The sequence below is a fragment of the Tarenaya hassleriana genome, unplaced genomic scaffold (assembly GCF_000463585.1).
Source record: "Tarenaya hassleriana unplaced genomic scaffold, ASM46358v1 Cleome34, whole genome shotgun sequence".
Classification (NCBI taxonomy): domain Eukaryota; kingdom Viridiplantae; phylum Streptophyta; class Magnoliopsida; order Brassicales; family Cleomaceae; genus Tarenaya; species Tarenaya hassleriana.
This window is the reverse complement of record NW_010966542.1, coordinates 271,771-289,543: the sequence shown is the minus strand read 5'-3', so window position 1 is coordinate 289,543 and position 17,773 is coordinate 271,771. Positions and strand designations below refer to the sequence as shown.

The window sequence follows — 17,773 nt, the reverse complement described above, 5'->3', positions numbered from 1 at the left end:
GAGCGAGTCTCGGGGACACGATCTACAAGAGCATAACAGAGGAGTGGTTCGATCCGGAACAGTTCTTGTCGGCGATAGACTTGTCGACAGAACACAAAGTGTTGGATCTGAAGAACAAGATCGAGGCGTCGGTAGTGATCTGGAAGAGGAAACTTCACCTAAAGGACAGCAAATCTCCGTGGGGATCGGCCGTAAGTTTGGAGAAACGAGAGTTGTTCGAAGAGAGGGCCGAAACGATCTTAGTCTTGCTCAAACAGCAGTTCCCTGGTCTGCCTCAATCCGCACTCGACATTTCCAAGATTCAGTTCAACAAGGTATCTGAAAATGTCCGAATCTTTCCCCGAGATTTTCGGGGTACCCGAGTTTTTGTGTCGGAAAATGATGCAGTTTTCGTCATCATCTGCAGGATATCGGGCAAGCAGTTCTTGAGAGTTACTCGAGGATACTGGAAAGCCTGGCCTACACGGTAATGTCGAGAATCGAGGACGTGATTTACGCGGATTCCTTGGCTCAGAAGCAGTCCTCGGCCGAGGAAACGTCAGAAGCTGGAAGAACAGAAACGGATTCGGAATCCGCGAGATCCTCAAACTCGGGGGAAGAATCCGAAAAGCTCGAGACCCAGTACTCGAAAACGTTGCTGGATTTCATGGGCTGGAACATCGACAATCCGAAAGCCGCGACAGCCGATTCCGAGTGCCAGAAATCCGAGAAGCCCCCGAAATCGCCGAACCTGACGCCTAAGAAATTCTCGTACCTGGAAAAGCTCGAGAATTTGAACGGCTTTAGGAGCCCTAAAGAGAGGCATTGATCACTGGAGAAAGAAGAAGAAGATAGGAGAAAGGGTCAAAGAGAGTATAGTAACTGATTCCATTCGTCTTCCTTCCAAGGGATTTGATTCTTTGGACAGAGAAGTCTTTAGCAAAAAAGGGTTTTCTTCTTCAATGGAAAAGAGGAGAAGAAGAAAAACCATTACAGTTCTTAGCTCCAGAGCTATACATACACTACACAGGACGAAATTACACGTGGGTTTAAGATTGTAAATCTCGGGTTCGATATAGTTTTTGAATATCTTGATTCAAATCTATTGTAATGTTTTCATTAATCTTTTTTTATATATATATTAGTAAACATATATAATTTTTAGAATCATAATTAACATTTAAAATAATCTCTCGCTCTCTAAACTCCGACCGACCGCCGAGAAGAGAGTCAGCTTTGGGAGATTTTCTTCTCCGTTCGAAGCTTTCACTCCTGAGTCTTCCTTCGAGTTCGATTCTTCTCACTCATCTTCGTCGCTGCTGCTTCGTTCAAGGGGATCGATTCCTTTCCCTCTTTTTTGTTTCCCCTTGGGTGGGTTCTTTTCGGTGGAGGGATTTTGATGGGCGAACCAGCGAATGTGATGATGGCAAGCCGAGAAAGAGATCGTGAGCTTCTGATTCCGGTTCATTATTCCGGTGAAATTGACGACGGTGCTACGGCGAAGCCCTCGTCTTCTTGTCCCTCTTCACATCACGCTGGTCACGAGGTTACATTCCCCGCTTTTTCTCCGATGCTCCTAATTAGGGTTATTCGTTGGTGATTTTGTAATTCTATGTGAATTTGGAATTAGATTTCGATTGATTTATGTTGGGTTTCGCCCTGAATCCTTGGGACTTGGCCAATTGCGGGACTTGGGTTTACGGTTTTTTGTAATCTCGCTCTTTTCCTACACAAACTCGGAAGTTTGTTTGCTGCAATTCTCCATTAAGTCCATCTGATTAGGGTTTTGGCAACAAGGATCTACCAATGTTTCAGCACTAACCAACTACTGTAGATTACTTGTAGAACCATGGAGTTTTTTAGATGGTTCAGTGGAGTCATTGGATATGAGCCCAGGGATTAACGAGTTAATGCAATTATCATGTCTAAATTCTTGGGTTTGCTTTGTTTCCGGCAGGATGATGTCGATTACATGGGTTTATGTTTCTGAGAACTGAAGCTCGATGTTCTTGTAACTGCAATGCGGTTTGATCCTCTTTGCCTGAAAATGATTTATCTTATGTGTAGACCTTCTACAAGTTAATCAGAAGCTGGGCGTCGAAGAAGTTCATGACTGGATGGTTTGTATATCTGAATGATTGATTCTGTTTCCATGTCTGTGACATGATAAACATGATAAGCATGAAAATGCTGATCCTCCATTGCTGCTGTTTTTCTCTGTCTGTGTTATTGCTCAAATATTTGGAAGTAGATTCTCACTCCCAAGTCTCCCTGCAGTGTTATCCTGCTTCCGATGGCAATCACTTTCTATGTGACTTGGTGGTTTATTCATTTCGTGGATGGATTTTTCTCTCCGATATATGCTCAACTAGGAATTAATGTTTTCGGTAAGCTTTATGCAGATGCAATCACTGATTTTTTTACAAAACTTTCTTAGTGGGTATATGATGATAATCATGATATACCTGCGATCTCGAAAGCAAGAAAAAATGGTGCTACAGTTGAAAAGATGATGTAGGAAAACATTTGGTAACAGCCCTTTTCTGATTTGCTTTAAAGGTCTTGGCTTTATCACGTCCATTACGTTCATCTTCTTGGTTGGGGTGTTCATGTCTTCGTGGCTGGGGACATCGGTTCTAAGCCTGGGAGAATGGTTTATCAAACGGATGCCATTTGTTCGCCATATCTACAATGCCTCCAAGCAAATCAGTACTGCCATATCACCAGGTCTCACATTAGTGTTCATATCATCTTAGTTTAATAATCTTGGAGTTGAGTCATGATCTCATATCAATTTCGCCATGAATTTCAGATCAAAATAACCAGGCCTTCAAGGAAGTGGCTATCATTAGGCATCCACGTATTGGTGAATACGCTATTGGGTTCATCACATCTACTGTTGTTCTTCAGGTCAGTAAAGTCATTTTGGCTCAGTTCTTCATTCTTTTGAACCCGAGAGGCGTGATTTTACGAATCCAGAACCTTTGTTCTTTCTTGAAAACCTGTCTCTGACATAACCTGAAATACTATTCGATTCAGAATTACGCAGGGGAGGAGGAACTCTGTTGTGTATATGTTCCCACAAACCACCTCTACATCGGAGATATATTCTTAGTCAATACTAAGGATGTCATCAGACCGAATCTCTCCGTCCGGGAAGGAATAGGTGAGGATCCCATTGATTCATTCTGTATTATTTCTAATCCCAATGTTGGATGGATCCTTTGACTGAACAAGAAGAAACATGAAACATCTTAAATCACAAATCTTGCCGGTAAATGATCGTCGATAATGGATTAAGAACTCGAGAATCGCTAAGTCGGGGCACGATTAACGTGCAGTTTTGTTTGCGAATGTTGTTTGGTTGATTTTTCTCTCGTGCAGAGATCGTTGTGTCGGGAGGAATGTCGATGCCACCGATTCTGTCTACGGTCGAGACGAGAGGAGCACCAGATACAAGTAGACGTACAGTGGAAAGAAACTGATACCAATTCATTAGAAAAAAGAGATTAGATCCTTTTTTTTTTTGGTTTCACTTTGATTTCCGGTCTCAGGGTTTGTTTGATGTTCTGAGTTTAGATGTCTGATGAGGGAAGTGTGTAATAACGTTGTTTGTGTCTTCTCATGGAAAATAACCACAGCCGGCAGATGTAAGGGCTAAGGATTTATCGAATCCTGTCATAATATTATTATTTACTCTAGGAGTGATCATTTTGTTTGTTGATTCGGTTATTTCGGTTATAAAAAAATATAATCATTCGATTTTTATATAAATTTCGGTTCGGTTCGTTTTGATTATTTTTTTGTTTGATTCGGTTTGGATTCAGTTTTTTTGTTGTAAAAAATTCATTTTTAAAGAAATTATCGGTTTTTTTCACTTATTTTTTTAATCGGTTTGGTTGGGTTTTAGTTTTTTTGGATTTAGAGAAAATATAACCGTTTAGTTTTTATGTCGGATTCGGTTCGGTTATGGTTATATCTTATTCTGTTCGGATCAGTTATTCGGTTAATAACCGAAATGGCCACCCTAATTAACCCCTCCCGGTTTTCTCCTATTTTTTAGCCATTCATTCTATTTCTACCAAAGAACTTAAATGATTATTTCATGTAATAATAATGGTTATGGATTTATGAAATGGTGATTTAATGTTTAAAAGCTGATTTTTGATGATTTTGCAATGCATTAACTCGAGGAGAAGAGCTTGGTGGATTGAGAATGCAAGGGTTTGGTTGACGAGAGAGAAGATGATGGAATCTAATTTGAATCAGATATAAATTGAATTGATATAAAATTATTTTAAATTTTAATTAAAATATAAAAATAATTAAAATTTAAAATTACTTTATAGAAAATAACAATTATGTACCAAGGGAGAACTACACCGAGTGGCAAGAAGAACTATCTTTTTCTTCTTCTTCTCATATTTTTTTGTTAAAGATTCGCATTTCCCTTTCTCTGCTACAGAGGATCGAGAAAATTGTAACGGAGCCCGTTTGACGACCACGATTCAACTTTTCTTCTCAAGCCCCCTCATATAATGACGGATTTATGTGTAGGGTTAGGGGTTGGCAAGTTTGATTTTTTGTGGTTGGTTTCAAATTAGTTGGGGATTGATAGAAGTCGAAGCCAATACCTCTCCCGCGGCATTCACGAAGCTCTGATCTCTCTCTCTCTCCGGGTGGATCGTTCAATGTTGAAGCTGTGGAGATGGTACCAGCGATGCCTTTCGGTTCATCCGGTGAAAACGCAGGTCATCAGTTCGGGTTTTCTCTGGGGCATTGGCGATGTCACCGCTCAGTACATCACTCACTCCACCGCCCAACGCCGTCTCCATCGGATTCCTGTGAGTGATCGATTCCCATCTCGGTTTCTGTTCATGGGTCTTGTTTCTGAATGCTCCTGTCCCGTTGAATAAGTTCTCTGTTTCGATTTTCTGGGTCTCGAGGGTTTGATTTTATCGAATTGCAGTCGATTTTGGCATCTGGGCATCTCCAGATTTCTTGAAACTTTTCTGCTTGTAGACTATAATGCAGTTCGTGGTTTCGCGGGTAGGGCTCGACGAATGTATTGAAATTTGCAGGGCTGCGTTTAAACCCTAATGCTATTTCGACAATCAACGGCAGTGATCGTTTAGCAGCGCAATGGAATACGATTCGGATTTGACATTCTTCATTGTTCTTGTTTCCCAATCTTCCCATCGTCTTTTCCAAGAATTAGGGTTCGTGTGTTAGTGCATGTTCTACATCAGTATAAGTTCCTTGGAATCTGGTCTGCAATGTAGAATTAGGGAATACTAGAACTAAGGAATCCAGAATGCATACAGCATCTGATATCGAAGGTTAAATTTGCGTTCTCGGTTGATGATTCAAAGAATGAGTTTTGGCGGTTTTGTGAAACCTGGGTATATATATCTTGGAACTCCCCTAATCCTGCCCATGGGCAATATCCGTCCGTGTGATAGTTCATCTATTGCAATGGCTCATGGTGATGAATTCCATGATGGGGTGTTCCGGTTTGAGTCATTGATTTCATTTACTTTCTGGACAAAACCTCTAGAAATTCTGTATATTTACAGCAATCAAGACTCTATATAAGTTTATTGTATGTTGCTTTCAGTTCTAACCATATATTGGGAGGATATAATCATATAGATAGCTAGTGACCGTGAGATAGACAGTGACACTAATCTATGGTATGTAATATCAGAATGCGGATGGAGAGGCAGATGCAGAATTCAACGTAAACTGGAAGCGAGTTGCCATCACGAGCATGTTCGGGTTTGGTTTTGTCGGACCCATTGGCCATTTCTGGTCGGTTTCCTTATGAATCTTTCCCCATTACCGAGAAATGCATAGTTCAAACGTCGATTTCAGTCCTCTTTACTGTATTTTTCCCGCAGGTATGAAGGATTAGACAGATTTATAAAGCTGAGGCTTCTATATGAGCCGAAGACAGTAAGGTTTGTGGCTGCAAAAGTAGCCATGGATGGCCTGATCTTCGGACCGGTCGATCTACTAGCGTTCTTCTCTTACATGGGATTCGCCACGGGAAAAAACCCGACCCAAGTGAAAGAGGATCTGAAGAGGGATTTTCTCCCGGCCTTGGTTCTGGAAGGCGGGGCCTGGCCACTGCTTCAGATCGCCAATTTCCGGTATGTGCCGGTGAGGTACCAGCTTCTGTACGTCAACATCTTCTGCTTAGTAGACAGCGCTTTCCTCTCGTGGGTCGAGCAGCAGAAAGACGCGGCCTGGAAGCAATGGTTTTTACTTCCTTCGAGACGTTGAAACGACGGGTACGATTCCCCCCGAGCCAAATGCAACCAAAAAAGAAACCAAGGTAAAGTTTTTTTGTTCATCTGTAACAGATTGGGTTACAAGAACAGAGGAAGGGAAGAGAAAGAAAACTTGACCATTTGGAAACATTAAAGATGTTTTAAGAATGTTGTGAGTGAATTAGATAGATAGATGTCTGAAAATAGATTTTAAGTAGTTCAAATATGATTTGGACAAAAGTGAACTAAAGCCTCCTTCCAAGCCGTACTCTTTTGGTACGAACACTGCACATATTCGAGATTTTCGGATTATCTGAACTCAAATCTATATTATTCGATTTTGGATATTTTGGTCGGATAGTCGAGAAAATTTTCAGATATTTATGAATATCCGGAATTAAGAGCTAGATTTGTATGTCACTCATTTAAATATATTGGAATAATAATCTAACTATCCATTCTGCATATGTGGATAATATTCGTCTCGAATCTAATTTCCGGGTTTTTCTTGTAACCAAAATCGAATCCTACTCATGTCGTATAATTCAAGTTTTTTTTATCCCTATTTTTGCCCATCCTTTAAATTTTATTGTTAGTAATTGATAATTATACATATACACACACCAAAAAAAATAGACCTATATATTTTGGTAGTCTTTTACTGAGGTATCAATTTAGGTTCGAGACCTGAAATCCGGTCTGACCCATTCAAAAAATTAGCAGATTTCGTATCTAAATTTCTTGATCCGAACAAAATCAGGTTTTTAGATTGGGCTCAAATCGAGCTTCGGATTCGAGTTAGATTAGCGCGAAAACTCGATATTTTAAAAAATATATTAAGATTTACAATAGAAATTATGCGAATCGTACCGAAATATATAGAACCGGACTTTAGATTTAACTAAATAGACCCGAAAAAATCTGGTAAGTCCGAACCCAAATCCAAAACCTTCAGATCGAATACGGACTCGGACCGACCCGACCCCATAATTTTTGTTTTTGCTCACATAGACATACTGCACCACTACGGTCTAAGGCTTAAGGCCCAACCTGTGAAGCTAGCTGTGATATCATATCTTTGCCGTCGGATCAGTCAGCCTCATCTGACAATTCAACGGTCCAGATCTTCCCCCATCCCCAAATCCAAAATGTTTCCCCTCCCGCGCGAATCATTTTCCCCGGAAAATTTCGAGTTTCTCGAGAAAATCAGTAATCACAGGCGTTCGATATAATCAGAGCGGAACCTCTCCAGTTTCCACAATCTCGCACTTTGATTTCTCTCTCTCATGGCCCAAGCAGCGAGGTTGTGTCTGAGATTGCAAAAAGAACTCAAGCTACTCCTCTCCGACCCGCCTCCTGGCGCGTCGTTCCCACGCCTCTCCTCCGCCGCCGCAGGCTCCGGCGATATCTCTGTCCTGTCCACCATTGATGCTCGTATGCTTTATCTCCATACTCGTGATTGATTGGATTGTATCTCTTTCTTTATCAGTGATTTTAACCGTCGTGTTTTTTTTGCCTTTTTTTCAGAGATCGAAGGTCCTGAAGGCACGGTATACGCTAATGGAATCTTCAATCTGAAGATTCAAATACCTGATAGGTACTATTCATTTGTACAAAACACGCTTGTTGTTCTTGATCTAACTGGTGATGCTACTACGATTTGCTTTTTTTTTGGGGGGGGGGGGTTTGTTACGTGAACTCGGTTTTATTGATCATGGATTTTGCTTTTTTGTCAGATACCCATTTCAGCCTCCGATTGTGACCTTTTCTACGCCGATTTACCACCCAAACATTGATAGCGGTGGTCGAATTTGCCTCGACATCCTTAATCTTCCTCCTAAGGTGACAGGATACATTTGGTCTTTCTCCCTTGGACTTGTTGACGATTTCAGGGTATTGGACTCTGACGGGTTTGTGACTTGTTTGTTCTTTGTTGAGAAGCTGCATTGTTGATTTTGATTCTTCTAAACACACTTTTTAAAGGCACATTATTGGCTGTTATAGCGTGAAAATCTTGTGGTAGCTGTGAAGAGAATGTATGGTTGTTGCTTTTGGTGTTTGGTGATATATATTCCGCAATGATGAACACCCAAGTGTGTAAGGAAGAGTTTCATTAAGTGCCTTTAATTCGATCGATAAGAGTTTGTTTTCTGGTATGGGCAGGGTGCGTGCTTCTACCCGTTTGTTTTTTTTTGGGGGGGGGGGGGTATTGTTACGTGAACTCGGTTTTATTGATCATGGATTTTGCTTTTTTGTCAGATACCCATTTCAGCCTCCGATTGTGACCTTTTCTACGCCGATTTACCACCCAAACATTGATAGCGGTGGTCGAATTTGCCTCGACATCCTTAATCTTCCTCCTAAGGTGACAGGATACATTTGGTCTTTCTCCCTTGGACTTGTTGACGATTTCAGGGTATTGGACTCTGACGGGTTTGTGACTTGTTTGTTCTTTGTTGAGAAGCTGCATTGTTGATTTTGATTCTTCTAAACACACTTTTTAAAGGCACATTATTGGCTGTTATAGCGTGAAAATCTTGTGGTAGCTGTGAAGAGAATGTATGGTTGTTGCTTTTGGTGTTTGGTGATATATATTCCGCAATGATGAACACCCAAGTGTGTAAGGAAGAGTTTCATTAAGTGCCTTTAATTCGATCGATAAGAGTTTGTTTTCTGGTATGGGCAGGGTGCTTGGCAACCATCTTTGAATATCTCAACTGTGTTGACAAGTATAGGATTGTTGCTGAGTGAGCCAAACCCGGATGATGGATTGATGTGCGATGCGGTAAGTTTTTTACATGCGAAAAGCTCGAATTGAGTTGTCATTGTTTTGAAGATTTGTCATGTGTTTGCCTGACATTTTCCAGAGTAGGGAGTACAAATACAATAAACAAGCTTTTGATCAGAAGGCACGGGCTATGACCGAGCAGTATGCAAAGGTTGAAGTGGCTGGAAGCAGTGTCTGCAGCCAAATTCAGAACAGTCCCAATACAGGCAGTGTTAAAGTGAGCAGCTCGCTGTTCGATTCTTTTATAGCTTTCATCTTGCGTGGATTCAAATGAAAAATTACGTTCCTGATTAAGCTCGAAATATCTTTTCTCTTACAGAGATAATCAATGCCAGTTTTTCCTAAAGTTTAAGCTTCTTATGCAGATTCATGGAGGTGGGAATGCTTCTGAAACAAAGGACAACAATCCGGCTGATGGTCACCCAAAGCCAGGCGAGTTTTCAGTGGGATTCTCGAGCATAAACCGTACACAAAACTTCCATATGACAGCAGATGACGTACAAGATCACCAAACTTTTCTCTCAGATTCTGGACACCAAGCACATTCAAATGGGAAAAGAAAAGCAGCTATAGGTGCATGTGATCTAGGTAACAACAGGGTACAAACGAGCAGGAGAAAACTTTCTCTTGCTTTGTCTGCCCAAGTTCAGAAGAAGGATAATTCTGGCAACGAACTGTCCACACACGACATGAACTCAGGTTCTAATCTATCTCCAGGTATCCAGAAAGAGACAGTTGGTTCCTCAGGTATGTCTTTACCTATGCATCAAAGACGATCAAACACACATGGAGATTCAGCTACCCGTGTAGAACATAATCCAGTAGTCAAGAAGCTTTCGCTGGGATTGAAATGTTTGTCCGTAAAACGAGGAAGAGAAGGCAGCGAAAACGGGAACGCAGCCTCAAAGGCACAAACTTTTGGTGCAAAAAGTGACGACATCATTAGCCAGAAACTGTGCTTGAGACCTCTAGGATTGTTGCAGATGAACAACGCTGGTAATGACAGGCTCCTTGGTCGAAATGTGAGCATCTCCAGCGAGGAAACAGGATCGAATCGAAAGCAATATTGTAAAAGTTTGTGTGGAGATTTCTCGGACCGGGTTTTGGAAGAAACATCGATGGTGGCTGAAGACAGTGTTGTTCTAGATAGTGATGATAGTGCAGAAGAAGAAGAAGAGACAGGCTCTTCAAGGTGTAGACTATCATTGACAAGGAGAAGAAATGGAAAGCAGAGATTAAGAGCTTGAATTCAAACACTTCAACACTGAACCATGTTTTGAGCTTTGATTTCGGTTTACACCTTAGTATATTGGAATGTCCCCAGATGCGGGTTTAACTAAATCGAACAAAACGGATTCAATTTTAATTTGGTTCGAGTTTTTCTCGGTCAAGCCAATTGGAATATGGCATGAGCTGGTTCAACTAAAATATTTAATTGGTATACATTGTACCCTTCCGCTTTGTCAAGTGTACATGCTAAAAAATATACATTAAGTACGAAAATTTAAAAAAATTGTCACGGGGGTATTATTATTATTATTATTATTATTATTATTATTATTATCTAAAATTAAAATTTATCCAAAAAATCATATCGAAATTCGACAAAATCCAACAGGAAAAGTACTGCAAAAATATAAAAAAAAATGTCTCTATGATTGAGATTATTTAGCAAAGACCAAGTCTTTTGGTGGAATTATAAGCAACCAAAATCACGAGTTTCGTTTAAACATCAAGTAACAGCGGTTCTTGTCGTTTTGCTGTATGCAAAGACATTTTTTTTAAAATCCAAAACAAATGTTAAATTGATACCCTACACAATAATGATTGAACGCAAAATAGCACCGTGACCCCATTTAGTTCCTTTTTGTCGGATATTTCCTAAAAATATATGCTTTAAAAATAATATTTTTTATTTGCAAATTAATACGATTTTTTAGAGAGAGAGAAAAGCTGAATTTTTTTAAAACTACTATAAGTTTTTATGATTAATATCCAAAATTTAATCTTGATGAAATAGTATATATATATATATAATATAGACGTCAAGAGTAATGCAAAAAAGAATCTTCAAATTTGATAACATTCTTATTCTTTTATTATGAACGATTCCATTTATCCACATATAAACCGAGAGGCCATAGAAAAATAATCAGCGCATATATAAATATATTGGAAAGCTCTTGAGAGAGAGTATATTATAACATAAGGATAGATAAAAAAAAGAAAGAAATATATATAAACAAATTACATATTTTCGTGCAGTAATTTATATAGTTTTTTAATACAATAACCACATTTATTTATTTTTTTTAAATTAAGGGAATCATCAGAGGGAAAAAGGTGCCAATTAGGTGGACCCCGCAGTTAAACAAAGAACTCTGTGTTGCAGTGAACAATGGAGGTAGAGAGAAAGAGAAATGATCGCCATTTTCATGTTTAATTATATACAATCTGATACAAAACCAAAACTGTCATAACGAACACTGCTTCTGGAGAAGATGAACCTTGCTCCAAAACATGGCAACATTCATTTAACCGTCCGCAACTAACGTTGCTGAGCTGGCATTATGGATGTACAAATATACTATATATTCTGATGCTCTCAATATCTCACCGTACGTGCATCTGCAATTCCAGAGCGAGAGAGAGATAGAGAGAGATGGAGAACGGAGAATGCAACGGCGGCACGGCGGCGAGGTCGCCGGCGATCAAGTTCACGAAGCTTTTCATCAACGGCAACTTCTGCGACGCCGTTTCAGGTCTCTCTCCCTCCCTCTCTCTCTTGATGAAATCTTACATTAGATATCTCCTCCTGGTGATAACTGAGTTTGTTCTTGATTGTCTGAATGATTGGTTTCGTCGTTTGTCTGATACTGAAAAGGGAAAACATTCGAGACGATCGATCCGAGGAACGAGGAAGTGATCGCCATGATCGCAGAGGGAGACAAAGAAGACGTTGACTTGGCCGTCAAAGCTGCTCGCTTCGCCTTTGACCATGGACCTTGGCCTCGAATGACCGGATCCGTATGCATACATATACATATAAATATACATATACATATACACCGTATAAACACAGTTCGTTGTGGTGACAAGTTCTGTTTCACTATCCCATGGATGGCTAATCAATGATCAGGAGAGGGCAAGATTGATGCACAAATTCGCGGATTTGATAGACCAGAACATCGAGGAATTGGCGTTTTTGGATGCTGTGGATGCCGGAAAACTCTTCGGAACGGGAAAAATGGTGGATATTCCGGCGGTTTCGGCTCGGTTTAGGTACTACGCCGGTGCGGCGGATAAGATCCACGGTGAAGTTCTGAAGATGACTCGTCCTTGTTTGTTCGGATACACTCTCAAAGAGCCGATTGGAGTGGTCGGAATCATCACCCCGTGGAATTTCCCGAGCGCAAACTTCGCCATGAAAGTGGCTCCTGCCTTGGCCGCAGGTTGCACCATGGTGGTCAAGCCTGCGGAACAGTCTCCCCTCTCGGCTCTGTTCTATGCTAACCTCGCTAATCAAGTAAGTCTCCATTGTCGTTTCCGAGCTTAGAATCCTTCACGCTTTCATCACTTTCGTGGAATTGAAAATTCTCCATTTCGTCCGATCTTTCACGAGATCAGGCGGGGATTCCTGATGGTGTGATCAACGTTGTTACCGGGTTTGGTCCGACAGCCGGAGCTGCAATTGCTTCCCACATGGACATAGACAAGGTATGATCCGTGCAATAGAACTCGCGAATTTGTATCGAAGTGTATCGTTCAGGGATTTGGCCGAGATTCTTACATTCTTTGTCATCAGGTTAGCTTCACGGGATCGACGGAAGTCGGCAGGAAGATAATGCAGGCGGCTGCGGCTAGTAATTTGAAGGACGTCTCGCTCGAATTAGGTGGGAAATCGCCTCTTTTGATATTTGACGATGCTGATATCGACAGAGCTGCAAATCTCGCCCTCGTCGGTAACTTCTACAACAAGGTTCTAAACGTTACCATCGGTTTTTTGAGTTAGTTCATTCCATTTTATTCTACCGAATCATGAATCCGGCTTGATTCAGGGAGAGGTTTGCGTGGCGAGCTCTCGAGTCTTCGTCCAAGAAGGTGTATACGATTCATTTGTGAAGAAGTTAGTCGAGAAGGCGAGAGATTGGACCGTCGGTGACACTTTTGATCCAACTGCTCGTCAAGGACCACAAGTATGATCCCCCTCTATTTCCCGGACACTCCCGTCGGTAGGCGATGCCATGTTCGAGGTTCATTTGCCTTTAGTTTTTGCTCAGGTGGATAAGCGACAATTCGAGAAGATCCTCTCTTACATCGATCACGGTAAGCGAGAAGGAGCGACACTGGTAAGCGGCGGCAATGCCATAGGCGACAAAGGATACTTCATCGAGCCGACGATCTTCGCTGATGTCACGGTAACTACTCATATCTCTCTTTTCTTTTGAACCCGAACCCGAGTTCGTTCTCTTTCAACAATGATGCCGGAAAACCAAACTGATCACAGGATGATATGAAGATATACCAAGACGAAATATTTGGCCCGGTCATGTCTCTGATGAAGTTCAAGTAAGCAAAACCCTCTGCCCCTTCTCCTCCTCTCCCCTTTCGCAACTCGATAATCGTGGTTTGTCGCAGGACGGTGGAAGAAGGGATCGAAATGGCGAACAACACGAGGTACGGGTTGGCAGCGGGGATCGTGAGCAAGAACATAGATTTGGTGAACAGGGTTTCGAGGTCGATAAGGGCGGGTGCGATATGGGTGAACTGCTACTACGGGTTCGACGCGGACTGTCCCTTCGGCGGCTACAAGATGAGTGGCATCGGCCAAGACAGCGGCTTGGAGGCTCTCCACAGTTACCTTCACGTCAAATCCGTAGTCACCCCTCTTCACAACTCCCCTTGGCTGTGAACCTCATCCCTTCACCAATCAGGGTTTTCTTCTCTTCTCTTGCATTTCCTCCACTTTTCCTTGCATCGTTCCGTGAAATGTAATCCCATACACATACAATAAAAAAAAAATGAGTTTGTGTGTATATATACGTATTACGAGCAGACTTTTTAAAAAAAAAATCCAAAACAAATATTAAATTGATATCATACACGAGAATGATGAGCACAAAAGAGCACGTGACCCCATTGAGTTCTTTTTTGTTGGATATTTCCTAAAAACATATGCTTCAATTTTTTTTTTTTGCAAATCAATACGATTTTTTTAGACATTTAAAAAAAAAACTTGTATAAGTTTTGATGATTAATTTCCAAAATTTAATCTTTGATGAAATAATATATAGACGTCAAGAGTAATGCAAAGAACACACTAAAAGAAATCTTCGAATTTGATATCGTGCTTATTCTTTTATTACGAACAACTCCATTTATCCACATATCCATCGCATAAATAAATATATTAGAAGGCTCTTTCTTGAGATTATATTTTAATATAAGGGTAGATATAAAAAGAAAGATAAATACAAAACAAACACATATTTATTATAGAAAATTTCAGTGCAGTACGTAATTTGTATATTTTTAATGCACTAATCGCATTTAACTTTTTAAATAAAGCGCGTCGTCGGAGGGAAAAAGTGTCATTTAGGTGGGACCAGAATTTGCTTGTAACGAACAAATATGACAACTGGCACGAAATAAAGACTAAAGCTGCATTTAGCAAACATATTATATTCTAATGCTCTCGATTAATATCTCACCATGCATCTGCAGTTCCAGAGAGAGAGAGAGAGAGAGATGGAGAACGGAAAATGCAACGGCGGCACCGCGGCGAGGTCGCCGGTGATCAAGTTCACGAAGCTTTTCATCAACGGCAACTTCTGCGACGCCGTTTCAGGTCTCTCTCTCTCTCCCTCTATATATCTCTTAATTCCACCACCTTGGTTACTCAGTCACAGAGAGATTAGATTGGTATGATGAAATCTTACATAAGATCTCCTCCTGATGATAACTGGGTTTGATCTTGATTGTCTGAATGATTGGTTTCGTCGTTTGTCTGAAACTGAAAAGGGAAAACATTCGAGACGGTCGATCCGAGGAATGAGGAAGTGATCGCCATGATCGCAGAGGGAGACAAAGAAGACGTTGACTTGGCCGTCAAAGCTGCTCGCTTCGCCTTTGATCATGGACCTTGGCCTCGCATGACCGGATCCGTACGCATACATATACATATATACATACATATACATATACACCGTATAAACACAGTGGGTTGCAAAATCTGGAAGCATGTATACAACATTAAGAAGAAACACTGAAAAAAAAAACATTAAGAAGAAACACAGCTGATAGATTTGTGATGTTTGCATGTTGGTTTAGACTAATAAAGTAACTCTTCAAGTTCAGTTTCACTATGTGTCCCATATGGATGGCTAACCAGCGATCATATGATCAGGAGAGGGCCAGACTAATGCACAGATTCGCGGATTTGATCGACCAGAACATCGAGGAATTGGCGTTTTTGGATGCCGTGGACGCCGGAAAACTCTTCGAAACGGGAAAAATTATGGATATCCCAGCGGTTTCGGGTCGGTTAAGGTACTACGCCGGCGCGGCGGATAAGATCCACGGTGAAGTGTTGAAGATGACCCGTCCTTCTTTGTTCGGATACACTCTCAAAGAGCCTATTGGAGTGGTCGGAATCATCACCCCGTGGAATTTTCCGAGCATAATCTTCGCCATGAAAGTGGTTCCTGCCTTGGCCGCAGGTTGCACCATGGTGGTAAAGCCCGCGGAACAGACTCCCCTCTCGGCTCTGTTCTATGCCCACCTCGCTAATCAAGTAAGTCTCCATCTCCGTTTCCGAGCTTAGAATCCTTCACGCTTTCATCAATTAGAGAGCTTGTGGAGTTGAAAATTCTCCATTTCGTTCGATCGTTCTCGAGATCAGGCGGGGATTCCTGATGGTGTGATCAACGTTGTTACCGGGTTTGGTCCAACAGTCGGAGCTGCAATTTCTTCCCATATGGACATAGACAAGGTATGATCCGTGCAATAAAACTCGGGAATTTGTATCGAAGTTAACTGTTCAGGGGGTTGGCCGAGATTCTTACATTCTTTTTCATCAGGTTAGCTTCACGGGATCGACCGAAGTCGGCAGGAAGATAATGCAGGCGGCTGCGGCTAGTAATTTGAAGGACGTCTCGCTCGAATTAGGAGGGAAATCGCCTCTTTTGATATTCGACGATGCTGATATCGACAAAGCTGTAGATCTCGCCCTCCTCGGTAACTTCTACAACAAGGTCATTGATGTTAAAATCCACCTCGCCTTTAACTACTATCGGTTTTTTCAGTTAGTGTAATTCTACTTTACTCGTGAATCGGATCGGATTCAGGGAGAGGTTTGCGTGGCGAGCTCTCGAGTCTTCGTCCAAGAAGGTGTATACAATTCACTTGTGAAGAAGTTAGTCGAGAAGGCGAAAGATTGGACAGTCGGTGACACTTTTGATCCTACTGCTCGCCAAGGACCACAAGTACGACCCCCCTCTATTTCCCAAACACTCCAATCGGTAGGCGATGCCACGTCTGAGGTTCATTTGATTTTGGTTTTTGCACAGGTGGGTAGGCGGCAATTCGAGAAGATCCTCTCTTACATCGATCAGGGGAAGCGAGAAGGAGCAACGCTGCTATGCGGCGGCAATGCCATAGGCGACAAAGGATACTACATCGAGCCGACGATCTTCGTTGATGTCACGGTAACTACTCATATCTCTCTTTTCTTTCTAACCCGAACCCGAGTTCGTTCTCTTTTGACAATGATGTCGGAAATCAAACTGATCACAGGAGGATATGAAGATATACCAAGACGAAATATTTGGCCCAGTCATGTCCCTGATGAAGTTCAAGTAAGCAAAACCCTCTACGCCTTCTCCTCCTCTACCCTTTCGCAACTCGATAATCGTGGTTTGCCGCAGGACGGTGGAAGAAGGGATCGAAATGGCGAACAACACGAGGTACGGGTTGGCAGCAGGGATCGTGAGCAAGAACATAGATTTGGTGAACAGGGTTTCGAGGTCGATAAGAGCGGGTGCGATATGGGTGAACTGCTACTACGGGTTCGACGTGGACTGTCCCTTCGGCGGCTACAAGATGAGCGGCGTCGGCCAAGACAGCGGCTTGGAGGCTCTCCACAGTTACCTTCACGTCAAATCCGTAGTCACCCCACTTCACAACTCCCCTTGGCTGTGAACCTCATCCCTTCACCAATAAGGGTTTTCTTCTCTTGCATTATCCTCCACTTTTCTTTAAATCGTTCCGTGGAATGTAATTCCATACAAATACAATTAAAATAAATGACAAGTGAAGGATTTGAGCAAGAAATCCCAAGTAGTGCAAGATCAATCAAGAACAGCAATACCAGTTTTTCAAGGGATGTGTCTCTCTCTGTTCATGAAGATGTAGTTTCCGATCTGAACTCTTCTTCAATGCCCGTATCGGAGCGGAGGTTCACCACCAAGGTACCGTGCCCGCGGTCTCTCGCCCAGATCTTTCCGAAAATATCGAAAAGTCGTGACCTTTTCCAGCGTCTGCAACAGGCGAAAGAGAAGAGTAGACTAACATAAACACTGCTCAATCCTCAAAAGAAACCAGAGATTCCAAGGGTTATAACCTGAAATCCCAGAATCTTTTGAGAGCTTCTGTCAATCAATTACATAATGATTCAACTTCATGGACAGAATCATTGCACATAAGAGATCGATTTGAAGGGGGGGGGGGGCTCACA

At 41.7% G+C, this 17,773-nt stretch overlaps 6 protein-coding genes across 6 annotated transcripts in view; all 6 read left to right on the top strand.

The window, feature by feature from the left end:
• Positions 1-1,070, top strand: part of LOC104821639 (rho guanine nucleotide exchange factor 8-like) — a 2,791-nt gene extending 1,721 nt beyond the window's left edge. Inside the window, exons 6-7 of the mRNA XM_010552566.2 lie at positions 4-314; positions 407-1,070. Coding sequence (XP_010550868.1) covers positions 4-314; positions 407-808 — 713 coding nt within the window. The 3' untranslated portion in view covers positions 809-1,070. The remainder of the gene's footprint in view (positions 1-3; positions 315-406) is intronic.
• A 118-nt stretch (positions 1,071-1,188) lies between these two features.
• Positions 1,189-3,712, top strand: LOC104821640 (protein LIKE COV 1-like). Its single transcript, XM_010552567.2, has 7 exons — positions 1,189-1,525; positions 2,047-2,099; positions 2,257-2,366; positions 2,539-2,706; positions 2,792-2,889; positions 3,019-3,145; positions 3,364-3,712. The coding sequence occupies exons 1-7, from the start codon at positions 1,379-1,381 to the stop codon at positions 3,462-3,464; spliced, it is 804 nt and encodes a 267-aa protein (XP_010550869.1). The 5' UTR covers positions 1,189-1,378; the 3' UTR covers positions 3,465-3,712.
• Positions 3,713-4,401: 689 nt separating this feature from the next.
• Positions 4,402-6,401, top strand: LOC104821638 (protein Mpv17-like). Its single transcript, XM_010552565.2, has 3 exons — positions 4,402-4,823; positions 5,687-5,790; positions 5,880-6,401. Exons 1-3 carry the CDS (start codon positions 4,671-4,673, stop codon positions 6,262-6,264), a joined length of 642 nt encoding a protein of 213 aa, XP_010550867.1. The 5' UTR covers positions 4,402-4,670; the 3' UTR covers positions 6,265-6,401.
• A 1,078-nt stretch (positions 6,402-7,479) lies between these two features.
• On the top strand, positions 7,480-10,470 carry LOC104821637 (probable ubiquitin-conjugating enzyme E2 37). The gene is made up of 6 exons (XM_010552564.2): positions 7,480-7,685; positions 7,779-7,848; positions 7,988-8,093; positions 8,938-9,036; positions 9,119-9,256; positions 9,405-10,470. The coding sequence occupies exons 1-6, from the start codon at positions 7,538-7,540 to the stop codon at positions 10,284-10,286; spliced, it is 1,443 nt and encodes a 480-aa protein (XP_010550866.1). The 5' UTR covers positions 7,480-7,537; the 3' UTR covers positions 10,287-10,470.
• Positions 10,471-11,537: 1,067 nt separating this feature from the next.
• Positions 11,538-17,749, top strand: LOC104821636 (aldehyde dehydrogenase family 2 member C4-like). The gene is made up of 10 exons (XM_010552562.1): positions 11,538-11,801; positions 11,924-12,066; positions 12,179-12,565; positions 12,667-12,756; positions 12,845-13,018; positions 13,098-13,235; positions 13,320-13,457; positions 13,547-13,608; positions 13,678-13,966; positions 17,254-17,749. Exons 1-9 carry the CDS (start codon positions 11,702-11,704, stop codon positions 13,949-13,951), a joined length of 1,506 nt encoding a protein of 501 aa, XP_010550864.1. The 5' UTR covers positions 11,538-11,701; the 3' UTR covers positions 13,952-13,966; positions 17,254-17,749.
• Positions 14,742-17,280, top strand: LOC104821635 (aldehyde dehydrogenase family 2 member C4-like). Its single transcript, XM_010552561.2, has 9 exons — positions 14,742-14,887; positions 15,061-15,203; positions 15,446-15,832; positions 15,941-16,030; positions 16,119-16,292; positions 16,386-16,523; positions 16,608-16,745; positions 16,834-16,895; positions 16,965-17,280. The coding sequence occupies exons 1-9, from the start codon at positions 14,752-14,754 to the stop codon at positions 17,236-17,238; spliced, it is 1,542 nt and encodes a 513-aa protein (XP_010550863.1). The 5' UTR covers positions 14,742-14,751; the 3' UTR covers positions 17,239-17,280.
• Positions 17,750-17,773: the final 24 nt, after the last annotated feature.